The sequence below is a fragment of the Hermetia illucens genome, chromosome 4, assembly GCF_905115235.1.
Source record: "Hermetia illucens chromosome 4, iHerIll2.2.curated.20191125, whole genome shotgun sequence".
NCBI lineage: Eukaryota > Metazoa > Arthropoda > Insecta > Diptera > Stratiomyidae > Hermetia > Hermetia illucens.
Window position 1 is genome coordinate 100,000,914 of NC_051852.1, and position 18,195 is coordinate 100,019,108.

Consider the following 18,195-nt stretch of genomic DNA (forward strand, 5'->3'; position numbering starts at 1 on the left):
AAAGTTTTAGAATTGAGATACATTTCACATTCGGACGACTATCTACTTAATTTCCTGGTGAAGTTATAAGATGACGGGTTGTCAACTAAGAAATTGCGGTTTTTTTTTAGAAAATAGAAACGTTGCCAAAGATTTACAATAGACGATACAAATGGCAACCTGATAATGCAATGACAGTACTCTAGTATACATATACGAGGCACGTCCAGAAAGTAAGCGTACAAGGTTTCTCACGACCGTGGGGAATAGTCTTTTGGCAAGTTGGCAACACCTTTGCATCGCTTGATTCCTCCTCTTTAAAATAGGGCCAATTTAAGATTAGTAGACTGCAAACCCTTGATGCAATTTCCCGCCAAGTGAAAAATCCGCACCGTTATCGGCCACCTCGCTGTGAAGAGAAAAACTACAGTTGAAATTTTTAAGGAAATTAAAACTGTTTACGATGATTGCCCTCGACACGCCTGAAACGTCTGAAACAAAAATACAGTTTCAGCAGCGGCGTCACACTTTTACACCCTTCTCCCACAAACAATATCGAAAGCATAATTTCAGTAGAAAAATAATAAATCATAAAAAATAATTTCGATTGAATGTCTGGTTAAGAGGGTCATCAGCAACGCCGTAAGATACTGTAAAACCGCAAAAAAAAATTCAGAATAAAAGGAGGATCATACTAACAAAGGAAGTCTGCCTGCTGCTGCTCGACCATTCCAGATCTCATACCGCACAGGCATGCATTTCGCTGAATCTGCACATAGGGGGCAAAATGTTGTTAATGAATAAAGAAATAAGGGGGAGGTGAAGAAGTGAGTGAAGAAGCTTGAGGGGAATTTTTTCGACCAGACATAAAAAAATTGGTCCCTGCCTCACCACCTACATCGAAATGGATGGCGTTGAAAAATAACTTACATAAGTACCAATGTAAACGTGCATTTTTTTCTTTTATTTATTTTCCCGGGTACACTTACTTTCTGGATGTTCCACATATATATGTCCCTTTTTGGCACTCACTGTTGGCTGCAGACATCTGAATTGACCTTTGTCGCAAGAGGGCCTATCATATATTTCGGAAGTAGTTTTTGTTATGTTTCTTTGAACTTCCTCCCTTTTCATAAAAATAAAATAGTTGTCTACTGTTAATGTTTTGAATTTGTATAAATGAAATGAAGGTAGCGCTGTTCATCTTATGTAAGAAACTTCAACGCGCATTTTTCTATCCGTATAAAGTTGCAAATCCAACATATTCCTTCATATTTTTACAAACTACAATACATACGTACATATTACAGCCATAGATATTATACTCACCCTAAACAAACAAACTGCCTATTTCCGAATACTGTACATATATATATACGTATATAAACTTGTACCCATATTTCCGATTTACTTCGTGCACAAAAGTATACATATGTACATATATGTATGTATATTAAATATGGCTGGTTTAATGCACAAATAGATCTATCTGAATTAGACACTACCTGCAAACTTCATTACTACGCATATGCTATATACCTATATACACATGTCTGGTTGGAGTAATTGATATTCATATACAAATGACTAAACCACTAAAATAATTCTTTGCGGCCGCATTCATAAGAACTCATATTTCGTTGGGGTATTGATGAATTGATATGTGGTGATGACGTCATACAGGTTGAGGAATGCACGAAATTCACAGAAATAGCAAAGTTTCACCCCCTATAACTTTGTTAATCATAGTTGAATTTTCTTCAAACTTGACCAAATTGTGCATTATGATCATTATGATCGTAAATTTCCAAAATGTGCAAATATACTGTTATTAACTTTATTTGTGCAGATATCGGAATCGGATGTATTTTGAGGCCTAGATTTCGAAGAGACGCTCTACTGTGATTTTTTTCAGATTTTTCGGTTGGATAGGTTCTGAGAACGAGACCTGTTGCACTTTTTGTGGGTCATATTTGACGCCCTCACTCCCCTATGTTTCAACCAATTCATTTGATACCCCACATGGCTACATTTTATGAAAAAAAATTTGCACCCTCCATTCACATGTATGAGGAGCCCCCCTTAAACTTAACACAAAATGGCGCCACTTGCTGTATGTGAAGAGAACAACAGATCACACACTCTTACCAATTTTCGGGACAATCTGTCAAGCCGTTTCCGAATAAATCGGGTGTGACAGACGGACAGACAGATAACGAATCGATTCTAAAAGGTTTTGTTTCACACAAAACCTTAAAAAGTTTTTTTTCAAGATTTTTCTATGAGTGCATTTTTAAGGTTTTTTGTAAAACAAAACCTTATTAGAATCGATTTATGTCCGTTGTTCGTCTGTTTATAACACACGATTTACTCAGAAACGACTTAACCAATTGTCACGAAAATTGATAAGAGTGTGTGATCTCAACGGTGCATCCGACGAAATCCAGGCCTCAAAATACATCCCATTCCGATATCTGCTTAAATAAAGTTAACAATAGTATAATATCATATTTTAGAAATTTACATGAAAGTTCATTCTAGAAGTAGAAAAGTACGGTTATATGTAATGAGATAGGGCATAATTTTAGAAAGTTTGACAAAAATTCAACTATTATTAACAAAATTATATATATATATTATATTATAAATTAATTGCACTCTAAAACATGTATGACGTCATAATCATATGAAGTGAACTCATATGAATGGTGGAGTTGTAGTTTGGAAATACATATGTATGGATGGGAAAAGTGAATAAGAAATTTCTCACACAAGATGAACACAAAACCTTTATAGTTCCAGTTTTCCGATTTGTTAATTTTTAATTCGCAACCAATATACTGATTTGAGGAGTTCAAATTTTGATTTCTTTTTACTTTTTTCAAATTGTTTCTTTTTTTGAGAAAAAAGACATACTTTGATGAAATTTTGCACAGATATCATGATTTTAGGAGTTTTGGGGGGCTGCTTTTTGTTTGCTTCAGATTTTTAATAAAACTTTAAAAATTGACGGCGTTGATAATTTCGGGTCACTGAAACATCTGAAAAAAAAAAAAAACCAAAAAAACGGGTTTAATTAGCATGAAATTCTCTATAGAATGAAACACAATCTAAAAGTTTCACAAAAAAATAACAAAATAGCGGCGATTTTTTAAATTTTTCGGTTTCTGCCGCCAACAAACCTGATGCAAATCAAAATATTTAACACCTATCTCCGTCTCCGAGGTTCATTCTATTGCTTTGAATGTGTACAATGACATATTAAAATTTCAAAGCGAGTGGTCAAGTGTCTTTTTGATCCTCCACGCCAACCCAAAAAACGTTTCTTTGAGAAAGAGGCGCTTAAAAATGTATTACATTATTGACAGTAATGACATTATAGTACCAAAAATGAATCATAACCGGCAAAGCCAGTTTTCAAAGTATTCCCTTCTATTTATACAATATGCTAACAAAATGAGAATGTGTAACATACGCTTGTGAACGGGACAAAGGCTGGAGAAAAAAAACGCAAATATAAAGTAGATGTTTTGAAAAGAAAGGCTCCAAATGCGGCTTTGAGCCGCTGCGCTATATACACTGGCTTCTTATTTTTAAAATCGAATTCTTATTTTTACCACATATTTTCGGGTGTATTTTCAACCAAAATCAATCATAAAAAAAAAGTTTACAAAAATTGAACCCGTCACGTCCCGTTAAGAAACTTTTCTAAAGTAAGAAAAGGGCCGTATAGACAATACAAAATTTTTCGAAGAACCTCCGCGATTAGCAATAGATTATCATTTGGTTTGTGAAATAACCACGATTATAATTTTAGAATTTTTTTTTCGTAGTGGGATGAAGCTTAAGAAATAAATTTACACTGTCACCAAAATAGACTAAATCTTTTATTAAACAAATTCTCATCAATTATTAAATTCGTATATACTTCTCTAGGCAATCAAATAAGTAATATAGTTAAATTTTTAAGTAGATCGAATTAAAACTCTCCGAGTTCTATTCCTTTTGCCGGTTTCCAAAACATGGTTTCAAGAAAAACGCGGGTTTCCCCGCACATGTAAAAGGGGGGTGTACAATTTTTTTTCACCAAATATAGTCATGCGGGGTATCAAATGAAAGACCTCGACTAGTACTTTCTGAAACCGTTCTTAGTTTTGGAATTTGTTGGAAAGGCGGGGAGTGGGAGGGGTGGAAATTGATGATTTCTTTAACGGACCCATTCTCAGAAACTACCCAACCGAAAAATCTGAAAAAATTCATGAAGCTTCCTCTGTATGGTGCCCAGGCCTCAAAATACTATCCATACCGATACCTGTTCAAATTAAGTTAATAATAGTATATTACCATATTTTTGGTGAAATTGAGTAAAACCGCCCTTAAGTTATAAAAGTTGGTAGTAGTATAAAATATAATATGAAGTATATTATCTCCAAGTTTAATCAAAATCATACTATTAGTAACAAAGTTACAGTAGCTCAAAGTTGTCTTTACCGTGTAAATTTACAACCCGAAGTACTAAATCTGACATGCTAAATGCATATTCTTAATGGGCTACGTACAAATCGGATAGCTCTACTCAAATATACTCACACAAGAAGCAAACAAAACCTTTCATACCTGAAGCGTCCAGCTTCCGGTTTCCCGACTTGTTTGCTAGTTTTATTTGGATTTACTGAAAGCCCATCCCTGAAGTATTGCCAACCAAATTGACGACACATTGAATATTACTACACACCGTGCCGATTTTCGATCAACAACCACGACAACCACGCCATCCAAAAATATGCTTGCGCGTGTATTAGCTGCTGTTACAATTGATTCTCCACCTTCGCAAGCACTGCCGACAATTGTAGCTATTCCACCTGTCAGCACCACTGAAGTCGAGGAAATAATAAATCGAAAAAAATGGAAAGAAACAGCACCCAATGATTTCGAACTTTGAACGACGTCTCGCGGTAATAGAGAGGAAGATGCTGCGTTGGATCAGTGGTTTAACATGCCATGATCACATCCGAAATGAAGATATTCACGTTCAATATGGGAAAATTGCAAGATTGGTCTGAATATTTAAGTCGATGGGAAACGACGAAAACGGTCGAAGCAACAATTTAGTTTAAACCCTCGCGCTTGCATCCAAATCAAGACCTTGAAAGGATAAAATGGTGCAACCAATCAAGACGAGCCGACTCCGCTTCTTATTGGAACAGAGGCTAAAGAACAAGAAGATATAGCAACAATCGATTAGCATAATTACACCTTCGTTAACCCACAACAGTCTGTCATGTTTAGCTTAGCATAGATCCACTTAGCTAAAGTATCATCAACACCATGCTCTCCCGTAAAATCACAAAGTTCCTGGAAATCTACACAGTCAAAAGCCGCTTCAATGTCCACTTTCAGAGTTGCGTTTTCTAACTTAGAAACCAGGTAATGGAGGCAGACGCATCGGACTATCTAGGCTGATAAGCATGTTACTTTTTATTAAAAGGATTACGAGTTTAGCGCTCTCCAGACATTTTAACGACAGTGATGATAGGCTAATTTGTCTGAAGTTTTTGGGTTCAAATAGTCATCTTTCCAGGCTTTGGTATGAAAACTATCCTTATCTTCTTCCAAAAGGTAGACACATAACAAGAACTTGCCAGGAAAATATTTCCTAAACGTCACAGCCATTTCTCCTCTCCTCAGTTCAATCATTTGTTCCTCTGGATAATGTAGTCCAAAAAGACTCTGTTCTGACTCTTTGGTTTAGCATTCAATTTGATTTAAGGAGATTCTCTGTTCTAACTCTGTTCTGACCGCAATGGTTACAGCTAATTAACTAAATACTCGCCCTTCTCCCATACAGTTCTTGTGTCCCTACCAATATAATTATTGTGAAATTAAATTGATGTCATACGTATTTACATGGATACAAATGTAATTACTTCTGGATATGTAAGAAGGAAAACTGGCAAAATACTTTCACGTTTATCAGCGGTGTGTTCAAAAGACATCTTCCAGTTTTTCCTTGAAAACAAATTTTAGAATCGATACAACTCCCATTTCCCCCACTCTCTAGAAAGTTTTTGAATTTCTACGATAATAATAGATTTTTGCCTTCAGCGAAATTTTCCCTTATGCAAGATATTGAATTCTTCTTGGAACTCATCTTATTATTTTTTTCTTTCCAGATATTTAAACGTGATACCTCCATAAATATAAATAAATCCAGGGGGGTCAACGGAGTGAGCTACTAAAAATACATTAATTTCGAGGTGGAGTGTATCCTCTTCTTTCATCTTTTGAACAGCAGACGAAACTTGGGAAGACGTCGTTTTCTGACGTGTGGCTAATAAGATTTTATCGATATCAACACAATGGCGTTTGCTGGCCTGAAAAAGCAGATTAACAAAGCCAATCAGGTAAGTCGTTTTCCAGTATCTCTTTTTCATTTTTGCTTTGTGTTAATCTACTTCACCCCAGAATATACGGACGGAAGACTTACGATTGCCCTTATCAAGCAGATTTTGTTAGGAAGCGAAACAGTTGTCCGCCTTAGGAAACTGCGTATTATATACGCCCTGTAGTGAAGGAAATGTTCATTATTGAAAATAAAATATCGGATTTGCATTATATCAACAATCAATCAAAAAGTTAAAGGAAAATTGTTGTTAATCAATATTTTTTTTTGGTCTGGGATTATGTTGTTCCTTTTAATTATCTTCGCATCTGATGAGTCAAAAACGGAAAGAAAATTGAGCTTTTAAACATTATCCGGCAGCAATTAAGACCTTACCACATTCATTAGATTTTTTATAAAAAAATCATAAATATAGTCCTCATGACCCAATGACCTATTTCCCATGACATAATATGAACACGAACTCAAGCATTGAATGAACAAGGAAAAATCTGCCCTAACAAAATGCTCATTGCATTTCCCTACGAACGATGAAAGATGAATACATAAGGCGCGCTAATAGCCCAAGCAGGATATGCTCCCGGTATGGGAAATTAATTTTGTTTTTTAGATGAGGCAGCTACTTTCATTCCCTCTTAAGTATATCACTTTCAGAAATCATTTCTAATCCGCCATGGTCATAGCGGACCCTCATAAAAATCTATTTCCTGACTTAAAGCTTGCAATAGCTTAAGCTCCGTTCAACTGTTCTTCCCAACCAAAGCAACAACGAGCGCATTAATACATCTGTAAAGCGCAGGATATTCTCATGAAAAATTTCTACTCTCACTTTCTATCATTTTCCTTCCAGCATACAACACCATTCTCTGTCTTTTCGTTTCATAAAAACAGGATGAATCGGCTTCCGAAAAAATGTGGGCCCCTAAAAATTGTAATGATGAAGGCAACGTGTACTTCTATATTCGTCCTCTCCTTCCAAAAATCATGTTGGCCATATTTTCGCCTGGAAAAGGGCGCAAGTTGATGCGTAGCTTCCCCGAAATATCGAATTTAGGTCACGGTCAGACTTTGATACGTTTCCATGGTAGCAACACATTCAGATGCTATGTACCAACGATAGTCCTTTCTACGATTTCAAGGACTTATTGTCGGCACTACACAGACATATCCTACTCAAACAAGTTTCTATTTTTGGGGGGAGAGGGAGGCACTTGTTGTTAGTGGAAACATGATGAAAATAGAGATGCAAGATGTTGAGTCATCGCATTTATTGTAAAGAGGGGATTTATTTTTGTGATATGAGGAAGACTAATCCCAAATTGGTACAGGGTGAATGAATAGGTCTGTTAAATAAACTTGGTGGTTTACAATTCATATAAAGTAGGATTCGTCCGGGAATCTTGTGCGTATGGTAAATACACCACCAAATAAGTCTAAACAAATTGATGATACATCAAAATAGTATTGCCATGAGTTATTTTTCATAAACTCAATGGTAATTGCTTAGCTCTGGAAACCAGTATTTATTTTATGTGTGCGCAGTTCCCATGAATTTCGGATAATATTAGAGTCCAGTTAGAAACAAGGCCAAACTAAAACTTACAATGTTTTCGTCTTGATGGGGGTCAGTAGCCGCTTCCGAGAACGCAATAAGCGCTGTGGTGCGCCGTTTTGATGCCACAAACTCCTAAGACCATGATCGCTGTGGTAAGTGTGAGGGACAAAGTCCAGCCGGCTCAGATCTTCAGAGCCAGATTATAGCCATCACAAAAGATAGCAGCTCCTCCCCCTGCACCTAGAGATTTCCCTGAGGTCCACAAAGAATGGTTTACATAGTGTCCGTAGCTGCCCTAGCTAGAGCTAGGCAATTGAGAAGTGCCTGAGGGTCTCCCTTCTCTCCGCAGGCAATGCGAATTGTAGGGTAGACCGAGTCCAGCGCCCTATAGGCCAGTGAACCATGTAGACCGCCATAATCTTATATGCATTTGCATGCGTCTGGTGCAAGAGCTCTCGCGATCAGGTCTTGTTTTAGGTGGGCCAAATCCTTCTTGACTTGACGTAGATAGTGAGCCTTCGCCATCTGAAGTCAGCGGCTGCTAAGTAATGAGAGTCGATTCCGCCCCTGAGAGTGTGCCCACGGAGGAGCTGCGAAGAACAGAACCCCGCCTGACCAGTCTGCCAGCTCACTCATTCCCCTCTATGTTCCTCAGGTTCCTCCTCCTCTAGAGGAGGTTGACTTCGAGCATGCCACCCAGACTGTATAACGCGCTCTGGCATTGCCCCACTAACTTAGAGGATGTCGCCATTGATTACTTTGCATTAATGTTCGCTAGGCTGTCGGTCAGAACGGCTAAATTATGCTTGAAGCTCAGATCATGAACTAAAAATCAACAGGATTTCAGTATCGCCAGCATTTCCAATGGAAAATCACTGAAGAATCCTGGGAGACTACTCGCCTACGCTGTGCATCTCTGAGAAAAGACGCGCACCCACTCCATAAACCATCTTTGATCCTTGGGTGAAGAATATTGTGTCATAACCTTGCAACACGTCGCTGGTCTTTCACCCTACCCTGGTTGCACACTACCTCAGGGGAAAGAGGTGTAGGTGTTCGTTAAGAGCATCTGTCGGGCAGGAATGCAGAACCCCTTTAGCACTTACATACGGGGTCCTTTGTATTCTATTAAGCTTCGTTCTATTGTACTTTTTGCTTAGCGTCTGCCACCACGCAATAGAATCGTAAGTAGCATCAGACGAACTAAGACTATGCACATCTACAAATCCGGCCGAAGATCCCATTTTCTTACAAAGATGCTCTTGCAGACATAGAACTCTACATTTTATACTTTATATTGGAGAAAAGAACTACTCTTTATTCGTTTAGCCACGGGAGGTGTAATGGAACTACCGTTGACTCATAACGAAGGGAAACATCCCTGACATCAATATCACCAAGTCGTGGGAAAACGCCATCATCTTCACCCCGCTTCTGGCTAATATGCGTCGAATTTCATCCATCACTATCAACCAGAGCATCAGAGAGATGGCCTCCCGTGGGCGTATCTCGCGTCAAGTGGCAACCTCCCAGAACAAACTGGATTATCGTAGTTCTTAGCATGGGTATTATCCAAAGCGTAAATTATCCTTCCAATCCAACACTGGTTAAGGATTCCTTCATGGTGTTGGTCCTAATGTTGTTGAACGCTCCTTCTATATTCAGGAAGGCAGCGTGTACTGTAACGACTGCTCAATCATGCTAATTAACTCTTGAAAAGTAGTTTCTGTGGATTTGCTATCTAACTGAGCCTGCTAAGACTTGAAGTTGAGCGTTCTCTTCATAATCGTCCTTAAATAGAAGTCCAAGACATGTCCTCAGGTTTTCAACACGAAATATATCAAACTGATTAGTCGAAGTCCTTCGCGGACTTATGGACGTGCCTGCACGCGCCTATAAGAGTATAGTACATATTCCAAAGAGCTGTAGCTCCGGTAAATCTCAACAAGCCACATATTTATATGCGAAGAAGCTGTTTATAGTCCAGCCGATTTTATCCTCGATAATTACCGATTTGGTAACTTCATACGACGACCCGCTGGCGCTTTTATGTTCTGACCACTTCTGGGCAGCCTTGATGGACTGTTTGTGTGGCGCCTGTGTGCCTGTAGCAGATGTTGAAGCCCGCTCTGATCAGCTATCTGATAATTCGATAGATCTTCATTTCCTCACGGGGGCATTGTCCTTGTGCTGTATTTAGTAAGACGTGAGACATGGAAGGCGATTTCAAATACCTTTTTTAGACCTCCGACCTTTAACTCCAGTTCCTTTGTCGTGCCAATGTTATCAATTTCTATACCGGCGAGTTTGTTTTTGATAACATGACCAAAATTCCTCCAGTCGATTCTCTAAAGCGAGATCTAGATTGAAAATTATTTAGTTGTGATCTGAGAAGGATCTCTGGTTGGACACTCTCCAATTCTCCACCTTAAAAGTTCCATTGTCGATTAGTTGGGTGATATCAGGGACCTCCTCCCAAGTGTCACAGTTCTCTGAGCTGTTAATAATAAAATCAAAGGGAGACTCATCTCTATCGTTGATTTTCGAGCTGTCCAAAACGTATACCTTGATTGGCGTCACCACTTATTCACAGGTTCGCCTTCTTTGATGCAATGGTGAACGTCAAATTTTACAGTTCTGATGGAGTTGATCGTTCGTGAGCCATGTAGACGGAAGAGATTCACATGTTCTCTTCTCCCGCCTGCTCCAGTCTGATCAGGGCTAGGTCGCTAGAACACTGGTCCGGTCACAGAAAAGCGTGCATACTCTCTCTGGTGAGGATAAATGCTCTAGGTCTGTTTGTCGGTCTGGAAAGTGTTGTGTTGTTTCAATTTTAGATTCAAATTATCCCATTAGTTTACTGTCAATCTTATGCAGTCGTTGAACGGATGATCTTCTATATATAGTATATTTGCCAATTAGCCCCACTCACACGCGCCCGTTGAAATACACTTTATCTCTTACTGCGTGGCTGGCATTCTTCCTCTCCTGTTCTCTACCAGGTGCCCTTGGGTGACTCACTTACCAGCCATTTTGGGAGAGGGCTTGGGCTGGCTATGCCATGCAATGGAGTTGTTATGACCTCTCTACTGTCACTTTCCATCATATCGCCCACAGGTGACAGGCCTGGGGGCCAACAAAGTTCTTCGCATGAAATAATATCAAGCCAGCATACTCCGTTAATACATCGTAGATAAGGACACGCGAACCTTCTTTGCAGTCGGTGGAGTGAACTGTTGTATTTAGCAATCCTTGGAATTGGGCCTCTCATAAAATTTTCATCGTTTCTAGTGGAAAAACTCGGATAAATACTTTTCATAGTTCCATTTCCAGATTTTACACAAAGCAGACAAGGTAGCAAAGAGCTGTTAATGTGTCAAACGACATCCAGTTCATTATCACCGTCGGCACCGTCTTATATATATAAATGATGGATGTCTTGGATGTTCCGCACGTTAATGCGGATAGGGTGAGTGCGATGACCTGTCAGACTGAGAACCTTGATTTTGTTGGTATTTATTCTGAGTCCGACCTTGCTTGACTCCTCCCTCAAATCCAGAGCCATTTGGTCAATGTCACGACCCGGTAAGAAAACAAACAGATGTCATTAGTCGAGGTATTTATTAGGTCATAGTCCATTGAACTCCTTCACATTCTCCCGCTTGTGAGCGGGACAAAGGCTGAAGAAAAAAAGACTTCCAGTATGTATCCTGATTGAGACTAAAATTCACCTGATTGCCTGCTTTCTCCGGCGTAGTTCATCGTCCAGGTGACATTTATCTTGTACATTTTGTAGGTCGTTATTTTTGTTCTCCTGTGTACATTTTTAAGGTTTTGTTGAAAGCAAAACCTTACTAACCTTACTTATTTCCTTAACAACGGTCCCTCCTATTGATACGAAATTTGGTGGAAAGGTGGGAACTGTGAACTCAGAGGGTTTCCGTGATTCAATTAAAGAAATCGAGTGGTTTGACTATCGGCTCATAAAGCTCACTTTCTTGAAGAGTGCATGGAGCTTCGATGTTACAGCTGTTTTTCGCGCTTTTAGCATCTCTGTAAATATCCCATCCACTTTTCAGGCATTTGTGTGAAACAAAGCCTTATTAGAATCGAGTCGATGTCTGTCTGTCACACCTGATTTATTCGGAAATGGCTAGACCGATTATCACGAAAATTGGTGACATCATGTGGTCTGTTGTTCCCTTTATATATAGCAAGTGGCGCCATTTTGTGTTAAGTTTAAGGGGCGGTTCATACGAGTGAATGGAGGGTGCAATTTTTTTTTCACAGAATTTGGCCATGTAGGGTATCAAATGAAAGGTATTGTTTTCAGAACCTATCCAATTAAAAAATATGAAAGTCACAGTAGTGTATCTAAACGAAATCTAGGCTTCAAAATACATCCCGTTCTGGTATCTGTACAAATAAAGTTAATAAAAGTATATTTCCATATTTTAGAAATTTAACAGGAAACCCCTTAAGTTCATGCTGGAAATACAAAATTTGGCACAAGCATAAGGGATAACATAAGGCATAACTTTGCGTAGTTTAAGGAGATCTAAATATTATTAACAAAGTTATAGAACATGAAACTTTTACAATTTGTGTGAATTTCGTGCATTCTAAAACGTGTATGACATCATAACATATCAATTCGTCAATAGCACAAATGAGCTCACGTGAATGGAAGGGCGGAGGGAAACATTTTGTGTTGTGTTTTAATAATTTAATTATATTGTATATGAATATCAATTACTCGAGACAAACATATGTATGCATTTACATATATATGTTAATGAAGCTTTGGAGTAATGCCTAATTGAGGTAGATATATTTGTACATTAAACAAGCGGTATTCAATATACGTAGTTTATATGTACATATGTACACATTTGTGCACGAAGTAAATGGAAAATATGTGTATAGATATGTGATCAATTTATATACATGCGTATAGGATACATTATAATAGGCAATGTTCGCTTCTTTAGCGTGAGCATAATATCTACGTCTGTAATATGTACGTATTTCTTCTAGTTTAACAAAAATATGAAGGAATATTTTGGATTTTTCGCCATACACGAATGGAAAGAGAGAGAGAGTTTCTGACATAAGATGAACACAAAACCTTCATATTAGAGACGCGTGCTTCCGGTATTCCGAATTGTTATTTTTTTCATGCTAGTGAAACTCTGACGGTATAATGCCAAGTGGGTAGATCAACATTTCCCAGCCGAAAACTGCGAATTACAGGATTTTGCTCAATCTCGTTAGTTATTGACAGTAGAGATCAAGACTCTGCTTCTGGCAGGCATTAAGTAGTGATAGGAGAAGTTTGCCTTTTTTTTCGAGTGCGCCGATTTGTTCTGCATCTTACACGCGCCGAGAACTGGAAATATGACATTGTATTATTATTTAGACGTACTCAAAAGTTATTAGTTCACTTTTTAAATGAAAATACTCTTTTTTATATACGTGTTTCGGGCACCAGTTGTACCCTTCTTCAGTACATAATCAACTGTCGTTAGAAATCTTTTGCTATTTAAATATTACATTCTACAAAGTGACATTTAATTGTTATGTGATACTTCAATTAGGTTAACTCTGGAAATTAGGTTTTGAGTGAGAACAAAAGATATTTCTCAGTATCCCCTTTGCCATCTCTCTGAGCAGCTTCGATTGTTTGTTGCCCGTGTCATAGTTTAATCTCTTACCTCCAAGCACTCTTGCATATCTAGCTTTCTGCTGTGTCCGCATTCCTCAACCACATATATGTGCGTTGTCGCACGTGCTACTGGATAAGCGATTTCAGCGTTATGCTCTACGTTTTTCTGCCGTGCCATTTCCGCTTCTCTCGCGTTCTCTCCCCAACATACCGAAACCAGTCTCTTAATTTGTTCTATATAGGCTGTTCTCACAATCGTATTTCAATTCGCGGTCTTTTGGGGATCCTGATCTGGTTTTGATTTGTTGATATTCAACCTTTTATTCGCTGTTTTAAGCTTCGACGAAACCGCAGAGTATGTGATCCCTATCCTTCTATTCACTTCCATATTGCTGACGAGTGATGTCAGGGCTTGCATTTCTTGGGCCTATCAATGGCCGATGGTCAGAAGCATTTCTTCACTCCGGTGTCAATGATGTATTCCTTCACTTTTATACATGCTTTTTCATTCGAAATTTTATCAAGACGAAAGACTCTTTGTGCCATGTATTACATCGAAATCAAATCTTGGCTAATTCGAAGTTCGAATTGGATTTTGTCAGCGATACTTTTTTTTTATTATGGTGGAAGGACGAAAGGCCATATCAATTCCCCCCAAACACCTTGATTACGCCGATGACATTTGCGTGTTCACTGTGTCATGATTTTGATCAAATGGTTTTGGATTTGGGAACAAAACCAAGCAGAATCGAACTGAAAATAAACACCAACAAAATCAAGGTCCTCAGTCTGACGGATCATGACACTTTTTTAACCACATCACTAAGCGGAGAATGAAAATGCCCATTAATGTCTACTATATGTATGTACGTTGCCTCTGTCGATGGTGGCATTTTGTCTGCAACCTAGCAATGCAGATACCTTAACACCAACATGAAGTTAGGTTGTTCCATGCCAATAGTTTCTCTATGCTGCTCTATAGAAAAGCCTTTGTCAACACCTGCCTTCATCACAATCAAACGAACGAAGGACTAGGGTAGCGTTCGAGCCAGATACTCGTACAAGTGTTGATAGGAAGGCTGAAGTGACAGTGGATAGGTCATACCATTATGGAATGAAATGCGAGCAATTTTTATACGTTGACGGCGATCGATATGCGTGGATTGATGGAACAATTGCATCGTTTAATTTTTTGGTGATTCATACTTTTCCAGATTGCATTATGTGCTTAAAATCATTTACGGATACTTCCTTGCGAACCATAGTAAGTGTAGAGCAGTGTTAAGTTTGGTTGATTCAATTTTCCTATCAGACTAACGAAGTAATTTGCACAAGATAAAACTTTGATTGCATTCCTTCCCTCCTTATATATAATAGAAAAATGCAATAACTTTCGCCTTTTATTCATAAGACTTTCTGATCGCATTGAGAAGTAACTCCGGGCAGCATATCTGGTCCATTGCAGACCTTCTTCACTATTTGAAACGGCAGAGCACTTTGAAAAATATTGCTCATCTATTGGAGTATCAGTTTGTCCTTCATGTTCAAAATCTATGCATTATCAATTTTAATTGAAATTTTAATGAAATTTCTGCATCAATGACTACATCAGTAGAATTCCGCTTGGTTTGTGCTTTATTACTGATAGATCCAAACACATTGTTCATCAAGTCGGTATTAAGTCCTTACTATCAAATTTCTAAACAATAAAGCATCTTGCTTCCATGACTTTAACATGATTTAACTTGGAGTTACCTTGAATTCACGGACTTCTAAGCTTTTCCAACACCCTGTTAAGCTTATATACATCCTCTTGCAATAATAGCTCGAGTTGTCTCGATAGCAATTGACTTGATTTGTCTCCTTGAAGTAGAGATGCGCATGCTGGATGAATGAAAAGTGTATATATTCATCGGTATACATTGGAGGTTCACACTCCTTCATATTGCATGGACACTTCAACACCGTTTCAGGGGCATATTACATGGCCACTTCAAGCGCCACGTTCCTAGTGTAGATTTTCGTGTGGAAGGTAATGAAAATAACGATATCATTATGTTGATGTTAATGTTATCTAGTTCAAAGCACATTTCTCTGCTAGAGAAAGGAGAGAAAGTCAGCTAGAAGAAAGCTTTTGAAATTGATGTTGTTTTTTATATTCCTAGCTTTATTGCTACCTCAATAAAAAACTGTCATTGGCTAGGTATTCCAAGTTGATGTTTGAGCATACCCTAGTCGATGTAAACTCGTCACAGCAATCATTACAAAGATAAAGAAACCGAAGGTCTCATTAATTATAAATTAAGCTGACTACAACACTGCTTTAGAGGTGGATGAGGGCTTCTCAGAATGATTGGGAATCCTTTACTACGTGCTAATGATATATAAGAAAAAGCCAAGCTGTAAATCATATGGCAGATTCGTAGTGGGGTCGAAAGATGGGAGCAGGTCCTCAGCAGTAACCGAGAACATTATTAATTTATTGTTATAATCATTGTTTCTTGTTCTAATAAAATTTTTCGAAAAATGTACGAACATATTGACCAACTCAATTGTTATGCAACTTTATTGTCTTGGGAAAAAAGACAGCTCCTCGCGATGGGGTTCGATTATAAAAAGTGGTGAAGGGTAAGGTTTTATACATACTAAATAAAATAAAAATAAAAAACGATCCTTGCTCCCAATCTATTTTCTAATAGTATGGTATAACCCAATCACTTCATTGCCACATAACCTACAAAGTGCATAGTGTTATGCTGCACTTCCTCGAGTTCATTAAAAACTTTAAAAGAGACGGCATTTTTGAGATTTCGGGTCATCATTGACTATGATACAAAGGCCAATGAAGCCTCGATAAACGAAAGAGTGAAGAAGAAATACCGGTACTTAATAGACTTCATAACTTACAATTTCTTACATTGTTATCCTAGTATGAAAAAAATCAAATCCATTGCTTTCACTGCAAGAGATATTTTAAGTGAGACAACGTCCTCTAAGTTCAAAGAGACACCGGAACAAATCAAGACAGACCAAATGAATTCCTTTTATCGACCGCGGGCAAACTCAACTTCAATATGTTCAATTACTCGGGGGAATTGTTTTCGATTTACACACTAAATTAAACGATGGGGAAAATGAGAAAGGCTATGGACACTTCACTAACTTCTGTAAAGTGTCCCAAGGGAACTTCTTCATGTATAGAAAATTATTAGTCTGTCTCAAATAACGCGAAAACCCTAGACAATTCATATCCCAATTGATTTGAAAATTTCAAATATAAGCAAGTGGGGAACCGAAAGCTTTTATTGATAATTTGTGTAAGAATATTTAGGGACACAATGGTTCCATTTATATATAGCTCATAATGTATATACTATGATAATAATAATCGTTGGCGCAACAATCCATATTGGATCAGGGCCTTGAAGTGTGTTAGAGCACTTCATTCAAGACCGTAACGGTACACTACAGTACACTGTAGCTGACAATGTGGGCAGCATTGCCCTCGCGCGAGATTATTACCCTGATTTGAGTCAGGTACTCATTCACAGCTGAGTCGACTGGTATCCGACGTCAAATCACGATACAAATTCCACTGCCACCAGTGAGATCTACCGTATGACAACCTTGTGCTCTAACCACGCAGCTATCCGTATATACCATACGTTGAATATACTCGATATTCAATCCTTTGTGGAACTGATATTTTATCTCTTAGGAAATAGTCATTTGAAGCAAGTTTGACCTATTATAACTTTATTAATAATGTACGGTATCCACCAAACTTTCCAGTATGATGCTTCATATTAAAAGTCATATTACTATTTTACGGACCTGGGATGAACTAAAGAAGGGTTCTTAGCAAATTTAATATAATAATTCCTTATTATCATAATATCTTTATTTGAGTTTATATCGTAACTGAAAGTAACTGACCCCTGGGAACCCCCTCACTCCCCCATTTTTCGCATAATAACTAATAACTGTTTCGGAAAGTGCTCTTCAATGCATTTTCTTTAATACCCCACATGGTTATAGTTGGTGAAAAAAATATTTGCACCCCGCCTTTAGGAATACGGGAATCCGATTTAAGTGCATCATGCAACAAAATAATGCCTGCTTAGGGGTTCACAGTTACAAACTTTTAACCAAATCTCGGGTGTAACCGTTTCTGAGAAAAGTGCGTGTGACAGACAGACAGACAATAAAGCGATATTAGGAGAATTTTAAACTACAAACTGGATTGCACACTACGCACACTTCATTGACTTTAATTTTTAAACTGGAACGTTTTTATATTTCTATTAAAAGCTTTTTCAAATTTACCATTTTTGAAAATACACAATCTGACTTAATAAAATTTCGCAACGAAGCGTGTTTACACTAAGAATAGTAAATAAAGACCGATGGCATTCTTTTAAGAATAAATTCATAAATACGTATTTTGAGCTTTAGGTTCTAGATATTGTATTAATCATCTTAAAGGATTTTATGTATTTCATTGTATATCTGAGGGTGTCTGTCTAGCTTGTGTTCAAAGCATTTGTAAACGTTATTTTGTACTTTTCAAGTTATCATCAAAGTACCAACTTA

The 18,195-nt window shown here is 37.9% G+C and overlaps 1 protein-coding gene across 9 annotated transcripts in view; it reads left to right on the forward strand.

The window, feature by feature from the left end:
• LOC119653910 (endophilin-A) overlaps positions 1 to 18,195 on the forward strand; it is a 133,932-nt gene that overhangs the window by 79,132 nt on the left and 36,605 nt on the right. For all 9 annotated transcript variants that reach the window (XM_038059064.1, XM_038059061.1, XM_038059062.1 and 6 more), the window contains exon 2: positions 6,153 to 6,383. In XM_038059064.1, coding sequence (XP_037914992.1) covers positions 6,339 to 6,383 — 45 coding nt within the window. In that variant the 5' untranslated portion in view covers positions 6,153 to 6,338. The remainder of the gene's footprint in view (positions 1 to 6,152; positions 6,384 to 18,195) is intronic.